The sequence below is a fragment of the Harpia harpyja genome, chromosome 18 (assembly GCF_026419915.1).
Source record: "Harpia harpyja isolate bHarHar1 chromosome 18, bHarHar1 primary haplotype, whole genome shotgun sequence".
NCBI classification, from domain to species: domain Eukaryota; kingdom Metazoa; phylum Chordata; class Aves; order Accipitriformes; family Accipitridae; genus Harpia; species Harpia harpyja.
Genome location: NC_068957.1, coordinates 15934488 through 15953847, shown reverse-complemented (window position 1 = coordinate 15953847; position 19360 = coordinate 15934488). Strand labels below are relative to the sequence as shown.

Genomic DNA, 19360 nt, shown 5'->3' with positions numbered 1-19360 from the left:
GTGGTTGAAGCACCCACTCCTTGCAAAGGGTGCTCCAGGCTGAGGGTGAGGGAGGGCTTGCAGGGTGATGCCAGGAAGGAGGGATGAAGTAAATGGTGACAGGCAAGGCTATACAAGGGTCATGTTGACCAGCTGTGCTGATGTGCCTAGTCCACAGGAAAGGAGCGAGGGGATGGGTAATTTTATGTATTTTCTGCAGAGCCCTGAGGGGCAGGAGCAGCTGGATTGTCTCCAGAGCCAGCAACGCCAGCAAGCTCTGGGCGAGGTGCTGTGGTGGGTCAAACTGGGGCTGGCCCCAGGGGACCACCAGCCAGAGCCACATGGACCGAGGTGCTGCGTGGGCCGCGGCTCCCAGGTGCCAGGGACAGCTGTGTACTGCCACCGCTGCGAGAGGGTCAGGCAGCCTCTGGCATTTAATGAGTCATTTAAACATTTCAAACATACTTTTGACCTACTTGAGCACAGTTATAGCAACAATTAGCACCAACACCTCATAAATCAGTGTCATCTCTGGTGCTAGCTTATTAAAGCATCCGATCGTGTGGCAAGTGCTGTAACATTGCAATGTGGCGTCTGATCCCTGAAGAGAACAGTCGGGCCTCTTTAAAAACCTCCAAATTTCTACAAAATGCAAAGTTTTGAGCAGAGCAGATATGAGGCTGCTGAGGAGCTCAGCACTCCAGAGGCAGACAGGCTGCCATGTACTTAGAGGTCCAGGTAAGAGCACTTTGCTGGTTTTAAATCTTTCTGTGTAAGCCTTTGTTTATTTTTACTTGCCTTATGAAACCATGTGAATATGTTAAAAATCAATTGTACTGGAAATGGAAAAAGCTTCCTCCACTAATATTCATGCACAGTCCTTGGATGCTGTTTCTCACCAGCTGTGAGTTATAGCTGCTGCTTTTCCCGGCTCTGTAAGACAGTTCTCCTTAGCATTGCATCCTGCTACTGAATTATGAGACCTTCCCGAGGCAGAGACTTATGCATACAGCCAGGTTTGTACTGACACAAGTTTTATGTTGTGTTCAATATGTTAGGAAGGAATTCCGGTCATTTCTTCTGACTTGAACTTCTCCATATGTTCTCATCTCACAGTGAAACAGAAAAATTACTGGTATTGCTTACACTTATGTAATGGACTTGGAGGGATTTGATATTGATTTAAATTGAAAATTAGCTGTTAAAACTGTTGTGTATTTTTAGTTGCTGCCCTGTGTTGCCAGTTAGTATTGCTGGTTAATTTAAACTCCCTTCTCCCCTCGCCCCCAACCTGTCTCCTCACTTCTTCTTCAAATGATGGGGTTTTTGCTGGCCCCCAACCCTCAGATTTCCCAAGGTCCCTCTGTCTTGAAGCTCTGCCTTTCAGCAGACCCCCAATTTCGTATTGTTGCACCATAGCCAGAGGTGCTGAGGAGTAAGCAGCCATGCCAGAGCATGACCTGGGAGTCCACCTTTTATAGCCAAGCTCTGTAGACAATGTAAAGCGAGTTTGTAATCTGAAAGGAGCTCAGTGATGCAGTGTGTGTTCATGTAGATGTTGCTGTTTTCTTACAGAAGCAGAGCTAAAGCAGTGGTCTCAAGCTTTCAGAAAGATTGATATCAATATCTAATCTATATGATCTCTCTCTCCCTACCTCTATCTAATCTATACCTATACGTGTATCTATATGTAAAAATTAAAGAAAAAAAATATTCTTTTTACCTGTAATCCGTGTGCTTTCTGGCATAGGGAAGCAGGCTGGGCTGGTGTGTCCATAAGCAGCGATTCCTATCCACCTTCAGCATGAAATCTGAAGGAAGTGCCCCCTGGAAATTGCTCCTCTCTCCCTCTCAGTCTCCATCTTCCCTCCAGCAGACCTGCTCAGGAAGAGAAATTTTTCCCCTTCCAAAATTATCATGACAACTAAGAAGATTTCTCACAAGCATTCCTACCATTTCGGTTTTTTTGTTGGAGGGTGACTTAGAAAGGAAATTATCTCCTTTTTTTTTTTTTTTCTTTTTAGTCACCAAATCCTTAAACAGGATAGCCAAAAGCACTGGTGACAGCTGCATAAGATGTGTCTGTTTATTGAATTGAATAAGGCAATGCTCAGGCATTCTCTTTTGGGTGTTTTTTTAATGAAAATGCCATTGGTCCGAGGCACTTCCCATGGCAGGCAGGTTAGTTGCTTGGCTGCGTTACTCTTTCCACAGAAGACATGCAGCAGACGGCTTGGTGACTGAAGTACAGGCTGACGTGCCTTCGGAGAATGTGCTTAGCTAGCCAGAAACTATTTCAAATGAAGCCCAAGTCATCCATGTGTTGTCAGCCCCAAAAGTTACAAATAAAAAAAGTCCTCTGGGAAATGATTAATCAGACTTGGTAAACAAGTAAAAAGGCACTTGTTGTCAGTGCTCACCCTGCAGAGGGAATGCCAGGGCCCCACCGATGTGCTGAAGCCTTTCAACACTGCTTTATTTCTCCAGCCTCCTTGCACACGTGCTGCAGGACTGCTTTTCCGATGCCACACACCTTCCAGCAGGAATCCCTGCCGTCCTACCTCGGAATGGCTCTCCGGTGGCTTTACACGCTCTCCGTGGCGCTGGTGTGGGGCTGCGTGGTCTCCTCCTCCTCCTCCTCCTCCCACACCACAGGTAAAACCTGGCGTGTCGTTCGCATTGCTGCATAACGTGGGCTTCACATTAACTGGGGCCCTTTATGAAGTTAGTCCTTCAACTGAAGCTTTTCTTGTGTGTGTTACAGTGAGTGGCTGATTTATAAACCTGTAATCAATTGTGTAAATATATTGTGTGTTTAGTGGATATTTTTCTGAGGAACTTCAAAAGGACCAGAAGCTCCCTTTGGTATATTGTTTGATATAGAGTTATTAAATATAAATACCACTTGGATACATAAATGCTCCTGAACGTGGTTCCAGACAGACAGACTGTGCTAGGTGTAAGAAATGCAAGTCTTATCCGTAATTGGAGAATAATACTTTCTTCTAAAAAAATACTGCTTTGCAAGCTATCATCCATGGCAATGGCACTTCAAACACCCTTTGCTTCAAGCCCTTGAGCACCTCTTTGCTGCACTGCGCCCGCCAGCTCCAGCCCTTTTGGCCTCTGGCAGCTGGGACTTTGCACCCAAAAGCTTTTCTTCTTCAGAGAGACGGCGAGTAGGTCTGGCCATCCCTGCTCCAGCTGCTGCATGGTGGAGAGGTGAAAACTTGGCCAGGAGGGCACCGAGAGGCTCCTGTCCTGCCAGCCAGCATGCATAGAAAGCTGCCAGCAAACATGCCACTGCCACGCCAAGCAAAGCAGCATTGCCTTTAAAATGGACTTCTCAAAACACAGAAGTTGCCTGCACCTCTCTGACCATCACAGAGAAGTGCAGACATAGAAGATATGGGGAGCACCTGGCAGGCTGCCATTTTTCCACTGGCAAAACAGGCAGAAAATAGCAAAACCGCCTGCTGCTTGTACCACCTAAGGCACCACATGGCATGGGGCTAGGCAGCGGGAGGCAGCTGGGGATAAGCAGGCAGTTCGCCATCAAAGCTGCGATGTTCGAGTGAGTGCGCACGGCAGCCAGGAGCGGGTGGCCATGAGGGCTGCGGCTGGCTAGCCAGCACATCACTACCTGACTCACCGCCATGCAAATCAGGTAGAGAAGTTGTTGGGTTTTTTCCTCAAGAAACATTCAGGAGCAGCTTTCCTTCAAGACTCAGTAACAAACCAGAGTATTTCTAGTCCTGTGTTCTGTATGAATGATGTGAGTGAAGCTGGTTTGTCATGTAATATTGTGAAAATGAGAAACTGCAAGGGGCAGCGTTGACATTTAAAAGACAATCAAATTCCAGGACGCAAGCCACATCCCAGAAAGAAGCTTTGCCATTCCCTCCGAAATACATTCAAAATTTATTTTGCAAGAACTGCTGTTTACAGTTGCAATTGTTTTGAAAAAATAGTACTGTCTTGTTCAAGCTCAGGATGGAAACTTTCCAGTAAGAAATTGTGGTTTTGACCAATCTAAACCTCTCTTGACAGCTTATCACCAGGCTCATGACAAAGGCTAGTAGCTTTTTGCTTCCTTGTTTGCATAGCTGCAGGGCTCAGCATTTATCCACTCAGGAGGAGCTTCCTGAGCGCAGGCGAGTCCAGCTCGCAGCCCTGCCAGCAGATCTCCTCGGCCAGCCTGTTACAGAAATTACGCGTGCCAGCCACCATAACAGGGTTCGACTCTAGGACACGGTGCGCTCGCGATGTGGAAACCTTCCCTCGTGCCGGCCCTGGCAGGCCCTCAGCCCGGGCTGGCCGGTGGGAGGAACACCCCTTCACCTTCTCCCCCTTCCCTCCTTGGCATGGCTATAAATGGCCTTTCTGGATGAGCCACTCAGTCATTTTTTAGCAGCTGCAGGTCTTCAAGCGCCATTCCCGCAGGCTTGCTGTCCCCCACGCTGCTTATCCCTCTCCTGGAGCCTTTGCATGTTTGCCAAGACCCAGGAGGTGAGTGAGATGCCCTCACCTCACCCCTACCTCTGATGTTCACCAAAAGCCCAGCTTGAGCTCTCTGCACAGGCAGAGCTGCCTGTGCCCCTATTCCCCCTCCTCTGCTCGTGCTGGAAAATCTGTGCCTGTCGTAGCATAGCGAGATCAGACCCTCGCCTCCTGCAGGAGCATGGGGCTGCTGAATACAAGGTGTTGCACATGCAGGGCCATGCCCCATTGCCCCTGGCGCTGGAGCAAGCCCACCACCACCCTCTGAGTCCAGGCTGCATTCATGGGACTCACAGCTGGTGGGAGGGAGAGTGTTTTACTCGTTACACAGAAAAATAGAAAAAAATCTAGTTTTTCTCCAAATTATTGTAGTCTATTGTTCCTTGCCCCAGCACCCCCCTAAACTGATATCTTACTTTGCCATCTAACGTAACAACAAATCTCCCATGGAGCTTTTCATGCTGGGAAAAGTGGGATCTTAAGACTGCCTGAGGTGTGTTTCATTTGGGAGAGTTTCCTTAGAAGAAACGTGAATGACAGCTCCATACAGAGCTGGGCTTTTAGGAAGCATGTCTTTTAGTACAGAATTCATCCATAATATATGCTGATTTATTAACATATGGCAGCACCTTACAATAGCTTAATAAAAGCCAGATTGACTGTAAAAGCACATTTTTGTATAGCAACTCTCTGCTTTTCTGCTTCTGTATGGTTTTTGTCTTGTTTTTTCATTAATTTTCAATATACTTGAAAGGAATATTTAAAGAAATATGGGTGATTTGTGTCTGTTACAGTTCAGGGATATAAATTTCCCTGACAGCATGCTGTGATCTGTCATCCTATGTTGGTGTATGTGCTGAATACAATGTTTGCAAGGATACTTGTCCTGACAGTGGTAAACATTAGGAGTTAAAAGTAAGCAAATACAGGACTTGAAAGGTCATCCCAGAACAGTAGTTTTGCTTAAAACACCTTGAAAGAGTGTCAAAGAAGATGTGGCATTCTTGTGCTTTTTCAATAGTCCTTGAGTGTTTCCTCTGAGCATCAGCAAAAACTGGGTTTTGGGGGGTAGGCAGGAGTACAGCTTATGTCTGTTTGTTGAGAACAGGCTATTAAGTAGCCAGGGCTGGGCCTGGACCAGCAGTGCTTCCCTCCACATCCAGCAGCTGCATTTGGCATCTCCTCAAATTTCACAACTTTTTTTTTCTTTACATTGACACTCTGTTTTACCCCCTGCTTTGTTTTCAATTTAGTTGCTCCCCCCCAAGACCTTCAGATCACTGATCCTGGACTCTTAGGTTCTCTCGATATAGAGTGGAAACCTCCACCCAATGTACAAACCTTCAGTGAATGCACAGTAAAATACAGGTTTGAATACCGCAACGCTGGTGACAGAGACTGGAAGGTAAGACAAAGCACGGTTTAATCCTCTTAAATCCAGCCTATTGTTCTGCCTTTAGTTTCTGCATAGGTTTATGTTTGCATTTGAAGGAGGAGTGGTACCAAAACAGTTCCAGCTTTCCATGAAAAAGCCAGACTGTTCCAGTTATTTGAATCTTTTGCCAGATAAGAATGTTTCAAAATGTAACAGCAGCAGCAGCCAGAGACGGGGCTATTTCTGTCAGAGGGTGTGGTGCTTGCTGCCAAAAATAATCCAATAATATCTGGTAGCATTCTTCATTGTAAAAGGCACTGCACTTTTTAGAAAGTCTTTACGGGGCTTGAACTGAAACGCAGTGTCAACAGATCCTTAGGGATGCAAAAAGTGGTGAATAAATGAAAGATTAAATTTAATTAATTAGCCTAATGCTCTAACATTCCCTTTATCCAGAAGGGTGTTTCTAATTACCATTTACTTTTGTCTTTTAGATATGTTGACTCTAACTCAGCTCTATGATAAAATTGTCAGTCTTCTCTCGATGTGTAGCAGGGCAATAGCAAGACAGGCACAGTACAGGAAGGGTTGTAGGAATGTATTTTGGGAGTGCTTAGAAGATGAAAGCTGCTGCAGGATTAGGAAGGTAAATGGAGCGGGGAGAGGAGAAACACATCAGTAAGCTGTTTGGTTGGCACAAGGTACTGAGGAACACATGAAAAAAATGCTGAGGATGTCCCCCAACAACCCAAAATACAGACTGGTGTCCTGAAAAAAAGGGAGGATTTTTGCACAATCCTGAAGCAGGAGTGCTAGACAGCTTGCCACCTCAAGAGACCAGGGAGAGAGAGAGAAGGAGCAGTCACACTGGGTTAGCAGTGCTGTGGACCCCAGCCTCTTGCTGTGAACGGTTTCGGCATGTCCTGGTCATCTGCTTCATCCGCACAAGGCAGCAGAGCCAAGGCTGTGTCATGGTTTCAGCCCAGCCGGCACCATGAAGCCACTCGCTCACTCCTTCCGCCCCAGTTGGATGAGGAGGAGAAAATATAAAGAGAAGCTCGTGGGTTGAGACAAGGACAGGGAGGGATCACTCGCCAATTATAGTCACGGGCAAAACACAGACTCAACTTGGGGAAAAAACCAAAATCAATTTAATTTGTTACCATTCAAATCAAAGCAGGATAACGAGAAGCAAAACCAAACCTTAGAACACCTTCCCCCACCCCTTCCTCCTTTCCAGCTCAACTCCACTCCCAGATTCTCTCCCTCCTCCCCTCCCGCAGCGCAGGGGGATGGGGAATGGGGTTTACGGTCAGTTCATCACACGTTATTTCTGCTGCTCCTTCCTCCTCAGGGGGAGGACTCCTCACTCTTCCCCTGCTCCAGCGTGGGGTCCCTCCCACGGGAGACACTCCTCCATGACTCTCCAATGTGGGTCCTTTCCACGAGCTGCAGTCCTTCAGGCACAGACTGATCCAGCGCGGGCTTTCCCATGGAGTCCCGGCCATCTTGGGGGGCATCCCCCTGCTCCAGCGTGGGGTCCTCCCCAGGCTGCAGGTGGGCATCGGCTCCCCTGCTCACCTCCACAGGCTGGGGGGGACAGCCTGCCGTCTCACCACGGGCTGCAGGGGCATCCCCTCCTCCCTGCATTCCTCACTGACCTCGGTATCCACAGAGGGGTTCCTCTCACATTCCAATCTCCTTCCCCACTGCAGGTTCCCCTTCTTAAATCTGTTCTCCCAGAGGCACTACCACCATTGCTGATGGGCTCAGCCTTGGCCAGTGGCAGGTCCGACCTGGAGCTGGGGAAGCTTCTAGCAGCTTCTCACGGGAGCCACCCTTGCAACCCCTCGCCCCCGCTACCAACCTCCCCCCCAACCCAAAGAGGCTGCCAGGCTGTGCTCAGCCACACACAAACAGGTTTTGGCCCAGCCATCCCATGGGAGCCTGCAGAGGTGGAAGAGCAGGGTACCTCCCATGCTGTTTCAGCTATGATTTGTAATTGCAAGAGCATGGAACAAGGCTTTTTGACCTGACATCAGTCATGACGCACATCACACTCCAAGCCACACAGCAGTGTGCAGCTGTGCAGATTCTTCTATGATGATTTTAACTAGGATTTAAAAAGCACAGAGGAAAAAAAAATGCAGCTTTAAAAAACAATTCCATAAATCACATGTAATAAAAAAGTATCTTATACAAGGCAGATCTAAAAAAGTAGAAAAGTACACCTCTGGTACCTTGCCAAAACCTTGACCCCAGATAAGGTCGCAAAGAAGAGTCGGTCTGAAAAAAATCCATGAGACATCAGTAGAAGCAAGAGTCATCAATGTCTGTTAGAAACACATGGCTCAACATGGCTCTTTCTTACACTCCAGGACTGCTGACAAAAAGCTTGACTGTGGGCTGTGCCGTTGCAGTTCCTGCTGCAGCACATGTATGCATTTTACAGCACATTACTTCTCTCCTGCTTGGGCTAATGCGACACCTTCTCTTTCTCGTCATTTGTTGTAACTCTTGCCAACTTATTTTTCCCTTGCGTAAAGTAAGGGGGAGTAAGTCTGAGGGAAAAAAAAAAGAAATACCTTGAGAGGCGCTGCTCAAAAAGTCCCACAAAGGGCTAAGCCCGACGGCATGCGGCGGTGAGCCTGCACTGCGCTGCCTGGCTGCTGCTTCGTGCTCGCAGGGTGTGGTTGTGCTTCCCATGGGAACCATCAGTTACAAGACTCTTTCTTCCTTCTGTTTCTGATTACCTCACGTCACGGACAAGTGTCTGTTCTCTGGATTTACGGCAGTCTCCTCGCCAGAGCCTCCCCGGTGCTCCTGGCTGGTGGGGATCCCTTGAACCACAGTCTGCTCTGTCTTGTCATTGCTGGTGTCCTGTGAGGTGGAGGGACTCAAAGCCAGTGAGGCTGGGCAGAGCAGGTGGTACAAGAGTGCTGGAGAAGCACTGGGCACGAGAAGCAGGACAGAAAGGTAAAGAACCATTAAAGCACACAAATGAGCCTACTCACAGCTAGAGCAGGAGCAAGGGTAGCTAATTCTGCAGTCCACTTAGTGACAAAAGAGGTGCTTATAAAGTCTGTCTTTCAACCAGGTTATTTTTACTAGGAAGCTAAAATTCAGAGTTGGATTTGACCTCAGCAGGACTGCTGAAGTGAAGGTGCAAACACTGCTGGAAGGACGGTGTACTGATGATGTGGAGGTGCAAAGTGACTGGATTTATGCTACCTTTCAGGTCCCATTGCAAGGTTAGGAGCAGCCTTCAGCACCTGGTGTAGTTTTGCACTTTGCATGAGCCTGTTGCATGAACCACTGCTGGCCTGAGGGTTGCTGGGTGGATAAGCCATGGCAGGGCTTGTTGAAGTATAAGACACCAGAGCATCTCTGCTTCCACTGGCTGTGGTTGTGGTTACTGGATCCTTGGGGCTCATTTCCCTCTGCCCGTACCCTGGCTCTGCTGGGTTGCCCTGCACGAGCTCCACTGCTGAATGAAAAGGTCAGTTAATGCATCTTTCTGCTCTAGGTACAGTGAACTGTTATAGGAAACAGAGCACTTGTCAGCAAAACTAATAATGGTGACTGGCCTTTTCTTTTGCTTTTTTGTCTTTCAAGTGCAGCACAATTGTTCAAAGATGTAAAATGATATTTCTGCTGGGCCTGACTGGTACATTGCTAAATAGTGGTTATTTCCTTCTCATTTGACAGGAAAACTGGAATCAGAGGTTCAGAATTTCCACTGTGTCTATCATGACTGGGAATACCTCAAGTGCACTTGGCAACCAGGTCTCCTCGCTCCTCGTGGCGTACATTATGGGCTATATTATTGGTATGTCTCAGCAAAATAGAAAAACATTCAGGCAGCAATCAAGTGAACGTCTCAGGCAATGCTATTACATGATCCACCCAGAATGAGCAGAAATAATGCTCCAAGCAACATGTGCCTTCGGGCAAGGAAATACCAAATCCCTGCTTCCTTTCTTAAAATCAGGCTCATGCTGACCTTCTACAGGGAGTGCCTTCTCCCTTCCTCTTTTGCCTTTTATTCACACTCATGGAGTGCTTTCTGCATGTTGTCCATCATGAAGCCTTGTGCTTTCCCTTTGCTGAACATACGTGGATCATTCTGGCTGCACATTTCCCTTGATCACAGTGCATATATCTCTATAAGATAGGATTCAGACAGAGGTTACCAAGCTCAGTGAAACCTATACAAAGAGCAGGGCTTCTTGGCAACTAACAGTTTTAGTCTTCAAATATATTTTCATAGCCTTAGCACATTTCATACAAGCAAACATGCTGCCAAAAGGTAGTAATAATGCATGTTTCTCAGTCATTTCTTTTATACTGCTCCCTGATGATTCTGTTCTGCAAGAAAAACAAAGCCAGACTTAGTGGTTTTGGGCAAAGTAAATGCTGTATTTGTGCTTCAATTCCTATGACACTATGGTAAGGATGACTAGTTAGGAAATCATTGGGTTTCACGCCTTTGGGCAACGTGTAGAAAATCATAGCTGCTTTTTAAAAAGAGTTTCCATGTAGCTCTTGGAAATAGTTTTCAAAGCAGAAACACTGATTTAAAAACATTTTGCTAACTACAAAGGTCTGCTTGAAGGAAACCATGGAAATTCATGATTTGTTCCTTAAAAAAAACCCCAAAACCACAAAAAAAACCCAGCAAACCCACCCTTAAACTGCCTGTAACAAAACCAGGCACTAACCAGCAGGAGTCTTAAAAGGTAGTATGAAACACCACTTAGTACTTCCAGGATGGGGCCAGCAGCTAAGCTTTGGGGAGTGGCCCCCAAAGACAGGAGGCAGGTTGAGAGGATCGGGTTGTAGTTGCACATTAGCTAATAACCAGCAGAACCCTTCCTCGCTCCCACCCCTGGATTTCCATTACGTGTCCATGTAGATGCATGGGACCTACGAGCAATCAGCCATGGCAGCTCGTTAACCCTCCTTACATTCACAGGACATGTCACCTGCCACAGACTGCTGCATTTTGGCTTGGGAGGAGACCTTTCTGCAGTTCCAGAGTTGGTGGCTGATGCTGCCGTAAGTGCCGCATGGGAGGATGGCTGTCTCTGTGAGTAGGGGCCAGATCCTGCCCCGGCTTCACTCTCATAGTGGCACCTCGTGAGGCCTCTTGTGCTCCAGGAATGGGCCTGGGGAGAGGCTGACACAGCCTACAAACCAACCTGGGAAGCCATCTGTGCATATTAATTTGGTTTTTTTCTCCTCCCCACACTTTTCCCATAGCAGTAGTCCAGGTGACAGATGCATAACACTGTGCTTTGGATCACTTGTGAAAGGCAAAGTGTGGGTAGGATATAGGCGATACTCGAGACAGGTCCAATCTTAAAAAACGGCCTTATCCAAGTAGTAACTGCCATTGCTGTGTTTATTTTTTTTCTTTCTGTTTTCCTAATACATTGCTAGGTACGAGGGACTGGGCCATGCAGTGCAGTGTGATGACTATATTCAGGATCATGATATAAACATCGGCTGCATATTGCAAAATCTGAGCCAGGCAGAATATAAGGATCTGAGCATTTGTGTCAATGGTTCAGCAGCAGCCACTCTGCTACGGCCGTTGTATGTCACCCTTCGCCTTCACAACCTAGGTAACACTGGCAGGAAAGCACTGGGGCTCTTTCTGGGGACCCGCATGGCCACCACGAACCCAAGGCTCACGTCTTGCACAAGGGGGCTCAAACAAATGTGTGCTCTTGTAGATGGGTGGCTGTAATGTGTCTGGGTGGCTTTCCCCCTGGAGAAGGGACTGTGGCATGTGCCACACAGGACTTCAGTTTCCAGCAGTGGTTGCAAGTGAGCAACACCACTCAGCACCCACCCTGGAGGTTCAGTGGGTGCCTCCAAGTCCTGTGCTTGGCAGCTGGACAACTTGGGACATAAATGGTCTGCTGGGCAGATGGCAGAGCAGCTATGGGTTTTTTGGCTCTAGCAGCACCACCACAGAGGTGGCTTCATTTACTCCTGCTGGAATTGAAACCACTGCTCTGCTCCTGCAAGCACAGGAGAGATCTTTGGGATTTTCTGTTCAAACCAAGCTAAGGGCTGGGGAAAATTGAGTGCAAGGTGTGATGGGGTCTGCCAGAGCAAAGGTGGATTTCAGACCCATCAGAGACAGGGAAAGGAAGCAAAACACAGCATGATGTATAATCCAATATATACACTCACTCTTTATTATGGGCACTTACCATGCTGATGCATTTACCCGCATGTAAATGTCAGGGGGATAAATAGCTAGTCCTCCAGTTAAGCCACTGGGCTAATAAGCAGGATTTCTGCATTCAGTTAGTGCTGCCATGTGCTTCATGTGTGGTTTTGAGCATCTGGCATGAACCAGAGCCTCTCCTGGGATGCAGAGAGCGTCAGGCCAACACTGTTGCGGTGTCTTACTGCAGGGGCCGAGGCTGCCCTCGCAGCAGAGGGAGGGCTGGCCAGCCACACCGCGAGGGCAATGTGCCGAGCACAGCGCTCACGCCCCAGCATTTTAAAACCCCTGCACCACAGCTCAGAGCAATGGACCCAGCCCAGCCCACGTGTCAAAATAAAAATACTACCCTCCAGCCTCAGTGACATCCTGCTCCTGCAGCATCATGGCTGATAGCAACGGGAGCTCAGAAATCCCATCAACAGGGAAAAGGGGCAGGGGTTGGCGGTGATTAACTGAAGCCTTTCCCACCAGAAGCTGTTTGATTGCACCGCCTGACCGTCTCTCTTTGTGTTCCCTGCCCCCCAGCAAAGCCCTCGCCCCCGAAGCAGCTGGTGGTTTCCATGTCGGCATCTGAGGAGCTCCACGTGGCGTGGGGCCCGCCGGGTGGCGAAACGCCGCCCCAGTGCCTGGAGTACGAGGTTCAGCTGGCGGAAGATCTGGAGGAGGCCAAGGCTGCCTGGGCGGTAGGGACGGCACACACTGTGCCGCAGGGAGGGGAACGGGGTGGGGAGCCCTGCCTGATGGCCAGCAGCGAGGAGGCACGCCGGAAAACTGGGGTTCGCACTGAGTTGCAGATGGGGTGTTAGCTACCCTGTGCATGGACTGTGCAGAGACATTATCTGGTGCTGACCAGCTGCTCCATTGCACGTGCTGCTACTTAACACCCTGACCTCCAGCCGCAGCATTTGCTTTAGCAGTAACACATCCCAGCATGAGTCTCTGAGCAAGTGCTTTCTCAGGCCTCCAGCCTGTTATCTCAGAAAGCTGTCATCATGGAAATGGTGATGATGGTCCAATGAAACTGTAATTCCAGTCTCTCCAAAGAAGTGGCCTGGGACACAACACGTCTTTTATGCATGGTGCTTTTTCCTTGTGCATTATCCAGGTGCAGTTTTGATAGCAAAAATGGCAAGAACTAATTAATCATAGGGGGCATCTGAAGGAAATTTTTTATTTTATTGCTATATTCTACACGAGTCGTCTTAGCTAATTTAATGAAAGATTCCATAAATTAACAGGCAGAAATGGCAACATACACAATGGTGCCCCCCTGGAATGTATGTATTTTCAGATTCGTCTCCATTGTCATCTTCTTGGCATTAGCTGGTCCAAAACTATTATGAAATCATTTAAAACTGCCAAAACATAATCCAAGGGTTTGCAGAGCCTGGAGAGTATGTTCAGAAACATCTGGCCATGCCAGAGAACTACTGGTGGTGGCATGTAATTACTTGACATTTGTTCTCTCTGTTTTGTTTCTCAGTCTGTGTCCACCCAAATGGAGACTGCTTTAACAATTTCCAGAGCAAATCAAAGCCGCATTTCATGTGTTCGTGTCAGGGGGAGAACAAATATTTTCTGTGCTGACCAGGGCTTTTGGAGTGAATGGACGCAGGAGTGTTTCTCTGGTATGGAACCCCAAGTACCCAGCATTTCTTTTACATCCTTTATAAAGCCTGTTTGGGACCAAGTGCCAATGGCTGCCATGAGCATCTGCTGGTGTCCAGCACTGGAGCTGGGATCCTGGTTTAGTTACAGTGTCAACCTACTGCAGCACAGCCATTCCTACAGCTTTGCATCTCCAGTGCACTTAGCTGGCGAGCCCCAAAATATTAACGCTTCTGCACCAGCACCTTTCCCCGCTGCACAAGGACAGCTGTGATGGAGGAGTGACTGCTTTGCAAGAGAGGGCACATGTTACTCAGAGTCTCTCCACAGGGCATCCTCCTGGCTGCCCCACACCATGGATCAGCACCTTTGCACCCCATAGGCTCTATAGGGCTGTCCCCGTGTGCACTGGCTCTGCTGCAAGATGCAGAAGGCAGGGAAGAGGCACATAGCGGTGCCTACATATGTATGCAGGATATATGTTACGCTGAAGGAGTATGTTACCCTATACAGTAACATATACCTGGATATATCTGTAATAAATAAAGAAAGAAAGAAACAAAGAAAGAAAGGGTAACAAATGTGGACACACTGAGTTTGCATCTGAGCCCAAGCTTTGTAAGAGGTAATATGACCCGTTCTGCAAGCTAGCATTTTTTTATTTGCTGTCATTTATCTTTGCAGTGTCCAGAAAAGAGGACAAGCAGCTATTTATCCTCATTCCAGTCATTCTGAGTTTGTCAAGTAGCCTCATAATATTTATGTTGATTGGCCAGTGCAAGAAAAGGTAAGCACCAAGGCAGCCTGTCCATGCAATGTGCTTTTATGTGGGTGTCTCAGACTACAGTTAGAAATGAAAACATATTAAATATTAAGTGCCAAACGTTAATAGATGCTTTAAGATTGGACACCAAACAACAGTTTATTTTCAGGAAACAACCTCGTAAGTGTGGCTGTTCCTGATATGAAATGCCTTACAACAATCCATAAACTCACAGCAGAGACCCAAATCCTGCTCATATGAGCTCAGACTTCTGTTAAATACAGGAAAGTTACTTGCCTGCACAGCAGCATAAATAGTAGCATTATCTTGCCCCAAACTACTCAGGCAGCAGAGATTTGTAGAGGTTGTGTTAAAGAAAGGCCATTTTTATGGGCTAAGGCCTCATTCTCTTTGTGCTCCCATCCCAGTTATTTGCATTCATGTCAATGACGGCACATGAGGAAAGCAGATGAAGTGGATGAATTTGCCCATATCCAAATTATTGGTATTGATAACATTTTCTTCAGGTCTGAAGGATCACTTAGAGAGAACCGATCCCCTAGTACTGATAACTTACCTCTTCCTTATGACCATATAGTGTAAGCAAGTAGATAGCTTTTCTAATATGCCTTTTAAGGCATCACTGATGAAGGAGAACTGGCTATAGAAATACCTTTGTGTTGTCCTCAGAGATTTGGTAGTTGAATGCATGGAGACACATACTCCTTCATCTTTGTTTTGTATCCGCCTTTCAAATGTTTTGGTTTATGAAATTGGAACAAAGTGTAGATGCTAGCAAGAAAACTGTGGAAAGCGAATGCTTCCTGCATTGCCACTGGGATGCAGCGATGTGTGACGAGGATGCTGTAGTGTGTCCCAGCTGTCTCTCGGTGCTGGGAATAACAGTCTGTGCCCATTTCAGATCCCCAGCAGGAAAGCCATTGCATGCATCGGTGGGATGCTAACTCTGCTTGCGACTACCGTACCACTTGTGTTTGATGGATTGCTCTGAGAACATCATCCCAAGGACAGCTGAAAAGCCCTGAGCTTTCTATAGCCCACGTGAGTCTTCCCTACCTGCTTCCATTAGCGGGGCTGGTTGTTGCAAGTCAAGTCCTCAGCGGGCTCAGGAAAATATTGGAGGAGTTTTAAACTGACTCTGGGGTGAGCCGTTTCTGGTAACAGGACAAGGGAGAAAAAGGAGGCAGTGGAAACTGCCATGAATAAAGATAACATGTTCCTCTGTGGGTTTGGTTTTTTTATTTAAGGACTCTAGAAATCTGTCAACAGGACACACACTGAAGGGCAGCACCTCACTCACAATGCTAGGTACAAAAACGCCTGCATCTAGCCACTGTACCCCACCTCGCTCTCACCACATCTTCCTAGTCCCCAGATACTCAGTCTACTGAGAGCATCTGAATGCTGAATGTGAGCTCCGTGAACTGTTTATTTCATTAACTGATATGCCTTATATGTTGCAAAGCTGAAGTGGGGAGGCCTGGAGAGAAACTTTTGCTGTAAAAAGGCATGATCACAGCTACTGCAAAGGACAGATGCTTCAGAGAAGTGAGGGTTACTCTGGCAAAGACAGTGTGGGAACTTCTCTAGGAAGCTGGCGCTGGTACCAGAATTCAATGAAGCACCCAAGATGTCTCTCAGCACCATGTATTCAGCTGATGAGATTGCTGACTGATTTTTAAGGAACCATTCTTTATGATGATGATGATAAAAAAATTTAAAAAAGGTCAGCATTAGATGAGACACTGTCCTCCAAGCCCCTTCTGGGTTTTTTTGGTCAAAGAACTAACCAGCTAAAACCCAGAGGTTTAGTGTGCTTTCATTTCATCTGAACAACCCAGAAAACATATTTTCTTGCAGAAGCATTTATTCAAACTGGGAATTTCTAGTGAACAGTGGAAGCTCAGTGAGAAAATCAAGTTTGCGTCAATCAGCTATGTAAAAAGCCATGCTAATCCAATCAACACAGCAAGTGCTGTCTTACACATCCAACTGCAAAATTATTCAGTCACTATCAGCTGCTTCCACTGCTAAATGGGCAACAACCCAACGTTATTTGGGGAGCAACCAAAGGAGGAAAGCACCAGAAAAAAATGGTCTACGCACAGACTGGAGCAGAAATGAAGTTTCCTGGCTGTTGTTATTTTGATGACACACAACCTCTGCCTCTACTGTCTCCTGGGGCTTCTGGCCAGCCAGCATGGGATGGCTTTACATTTGAAAATACCCATAAGCATGCAACAGGCATTGAAATACTGTGTTTTATGTTGATGAATGCAGCACATTAGAATTGGAGAAGGGAGCTGGACTTGCAAGGCACTGACTGATCTAACACAGAAGGCAAAAGGAAGCAGGAATAAAGCTGGCTTGGCCCAGAAGCAGTCCCCCAGCCCAACTTAGGGACACTCGGCCTGCAGACACCTCCAAAACATGCTCATCAGAGCAATTCAAGGGAATGCATGGTTCATACAACAGGCCAGATGCAGGAGGCTCAGGACAGCATTTCCTCCTCTGTGTGATGGGAGAGAGCAGTTCTTTGGTTGGTGCCCTCCTGCCAGCTGCAGAGTCCCCTTCCTTCCCCCTCTGGTCTCCAGCAGGATTTTTGCAGTGACAAGGGGCACAGCCCTTCACCACAGCTGCCCCTGGCCGGCACAGCGCAAATATTTTGCTCTGACTTGCTCTGGAGGCTGGCCTGTGTGTGCCTCCCTGCAGAGCGACAGGCCACCAGGGCAGGGCAATCTCTGGGAGGACCGAGCCTGGATGTGCTGCTCTGCAACACCAGGTGAGCAGAGATGCTCAGCCAAGCTTGTTCTAGGGTTTTTGGGTACTTTCAGGAACTAGAGGACTTTGGCACATACAGAACTGGGTAGCATTTGGGTTATGGGTTTTCAGAACTGCCACCAGGGCAACAGTTACTGCACTAATAATGGTCAAAACCAGAAAAAGCACTAGAGAAAACTATTGGAAAGAGTCCCATTGAGATTTGCTATTACTGGAAATAACCCCTGGTAGGCCTCTGATGTTCTGCCAACCTCTTAAGAAGTTTAAACATCTACTAAAAACCATATGAGTACATTGTGAACTTCCCCCAGAGGAAAAGTGAGGCAGGCAGCTAGAGCCCACCCTGCTGCCCTGGGTGCATCTGATGTGATCTCACCCATTTCACCATGTGGGAACACTGGGCACAGGCATTTGCAGTGGGAAGAATGGTGCGGGAACCCCGGCCTCCTGGATGGGTTTAAGGTGGGTTAAAGTTTCTAGTCTAATTTTGTCCAAAAAGAGGTAAGAAGGGAAGAAGAATTAAAGAGAATGGGTGCAGGTAAGAGGTGGCAAAGGAATGGATGTTGTACCTCTGCAGCTAGACCTCACCCCAGAAAAGATAAGAGCTATTTCAGTAACCACAAAATATAAAAGTTAGGCTGAAGCCTGCCTAGAAACCTGCCTAGTAACAGAGTGATAAATTAAGTACATCTACTTATGGTATCTGTATGCCGCAGCTTTACAGGAGTGTTTAGGTAAGGAAAACTGGGCTTGTCCCCGGCACGGGGCTCCCCGCTCACCAAACTCACCCTGGCAGAGGGTCCTCGCTGCAGCAGCAAGACACCCCCCACCCCCTTTCTCACAGCAGCACATCTGCAGCATGTGCAAAATTTAATCCTAATAGGTGGCCAGCTGCTAATCCTTCCTAACAACCTGAGCCTTGCTAGAATTTCAGTAGTATGCTTTTTTTGCCTGTTTATAGAATTACACTAATTATGTATTTCTTTCACACAGTATTTGCATTACAGTGGTTTAATTCATTTGCTGTAGTCCGTAATTAATATTTTCAGTAAAGCACTTTCAAAATTCCTCCTTTGGCATACTCTGCTCTTATTGTTCCCTGCTCATGTCTGGGTTCCCTGGTGCTTTTACCATGTTAGCCCCACATGTCTGGTGAGGCATGTCTTTGCCAAACATACAAAGAGAACTCCTCTGCATACCCTTGAGTTTAGGGTCTTCTTTCTGTCTTTGACTGATAAAGTCTTAGAGCCATTTGTTGAAGAATAAAAAGCAACCTTTCCTACAGAGTTTTTTTTCCCTAGAGAATGTCAATACTTGTCAAACATATGAAAGCATGATCCTGTGCATGCTGCAGGGAAATGTAAAATCAATTTGCATCTGTCATATTCTAACTGCTTTTGGGAAGTAGCAAAACAGGGAAGGCGAATGCCAAGGTCTCTGAACTCACAAAATCGCCCTCCTTCTCTCACTGAGGTCTGTTTCAAGCTACTAACAAGAGAATAATTTGAAAACCAGTTTACCTTCTGTTTCCTCATTTTCCATCCTCATATTTTTTCATTTTTCTGACTGGCCTCTGAATGCAAGATTTTGAAGTGTTTCAACCACTATAACCTGCCAATGGCTGAAAGACATAAAACAAGGCTGGCACCTCTCAGCAGCTCTTTACTCCTCTTGCACTTGAGGAAATGAAAATGCAGAAGTTGTATCTCACCGGCTGAAGCATCTCTGCTGAAGTTTTCCATCCCGTACAGGCGCTAGAAACTCCATGGCCACTGGGTGTCAGCATCTGTGCTTGGACGCAGAGGAGGAGGAAAGCAGGTGCAGCATCGCTTCCGCCAGAATTCAGTATTTAGTGCATGAAAATTAGATAGAGGGGACAATGGCTCTCTCACTCTAAGATAGATGAGGTTTGTTCTTTTTGTACTGCTAAGCAGAGAAGTGTCACACCTCTGCTCTATCATTCGGCGGCAGGCTGACTGCCGGGTAACATCACCCCTCATGTTTACACACCACCATGACCATGGTTCAGTGCTGCTGCTCTGACCGGGAGCTGTGTCTCCCATGGCATGTGCCATCCAGAAGCAGTCCC

The 19360-nt window shown here is 47.2% G+C and overlaps 1 protein-coding gene and 1 long non-coding RNA gene across 2 annotated transcripts; one reads left to right on the top strand and one right to left on the bottom strand.

The window, feature by feature from the left end:
- Positions 1–543: 543 nt before the first annotated feature.
- IL13RA2 (interleukin 13 receptor subunit alpha 2) lies at positions 544–15714 on the top strand. Its single transcript, XM_052814081.1, has 10 exons — positions 544–717; positions 2467–2634; positions 5733–5884; positions 8952–9105; positions 9563–9683; positions 11297–11481; positions 12624–12781; positions 13582–13726; positions 14391–14493; positions 15392–15714. The coding sequence occupies exons 1-10, from the start codon at positions 654–656 to the stop codon at positions 15432–15434; spliced, it is 1293 nt and encodes a 430-aa protein (XP_052670041.1). The 5' UTR covers positions 544–653; the 3' UTR covers positions 15435–15714.
- Positions 15546–19338, bottom strand: LOC128154034 (uncharacterized). The gene is made up of 3 exons (XR_008239216.1): positions 18983–19338; positions 18792–18892; positions 15546–15644 (listed from the first exon to the last, which is right to left on the bottom strand). It is a non-coding gene; the product is annotated as an uncharacterized LOC128154034 (long non-coding RNA).
- Positions 19339–19360: the final 22 nt, after the last annotated feature.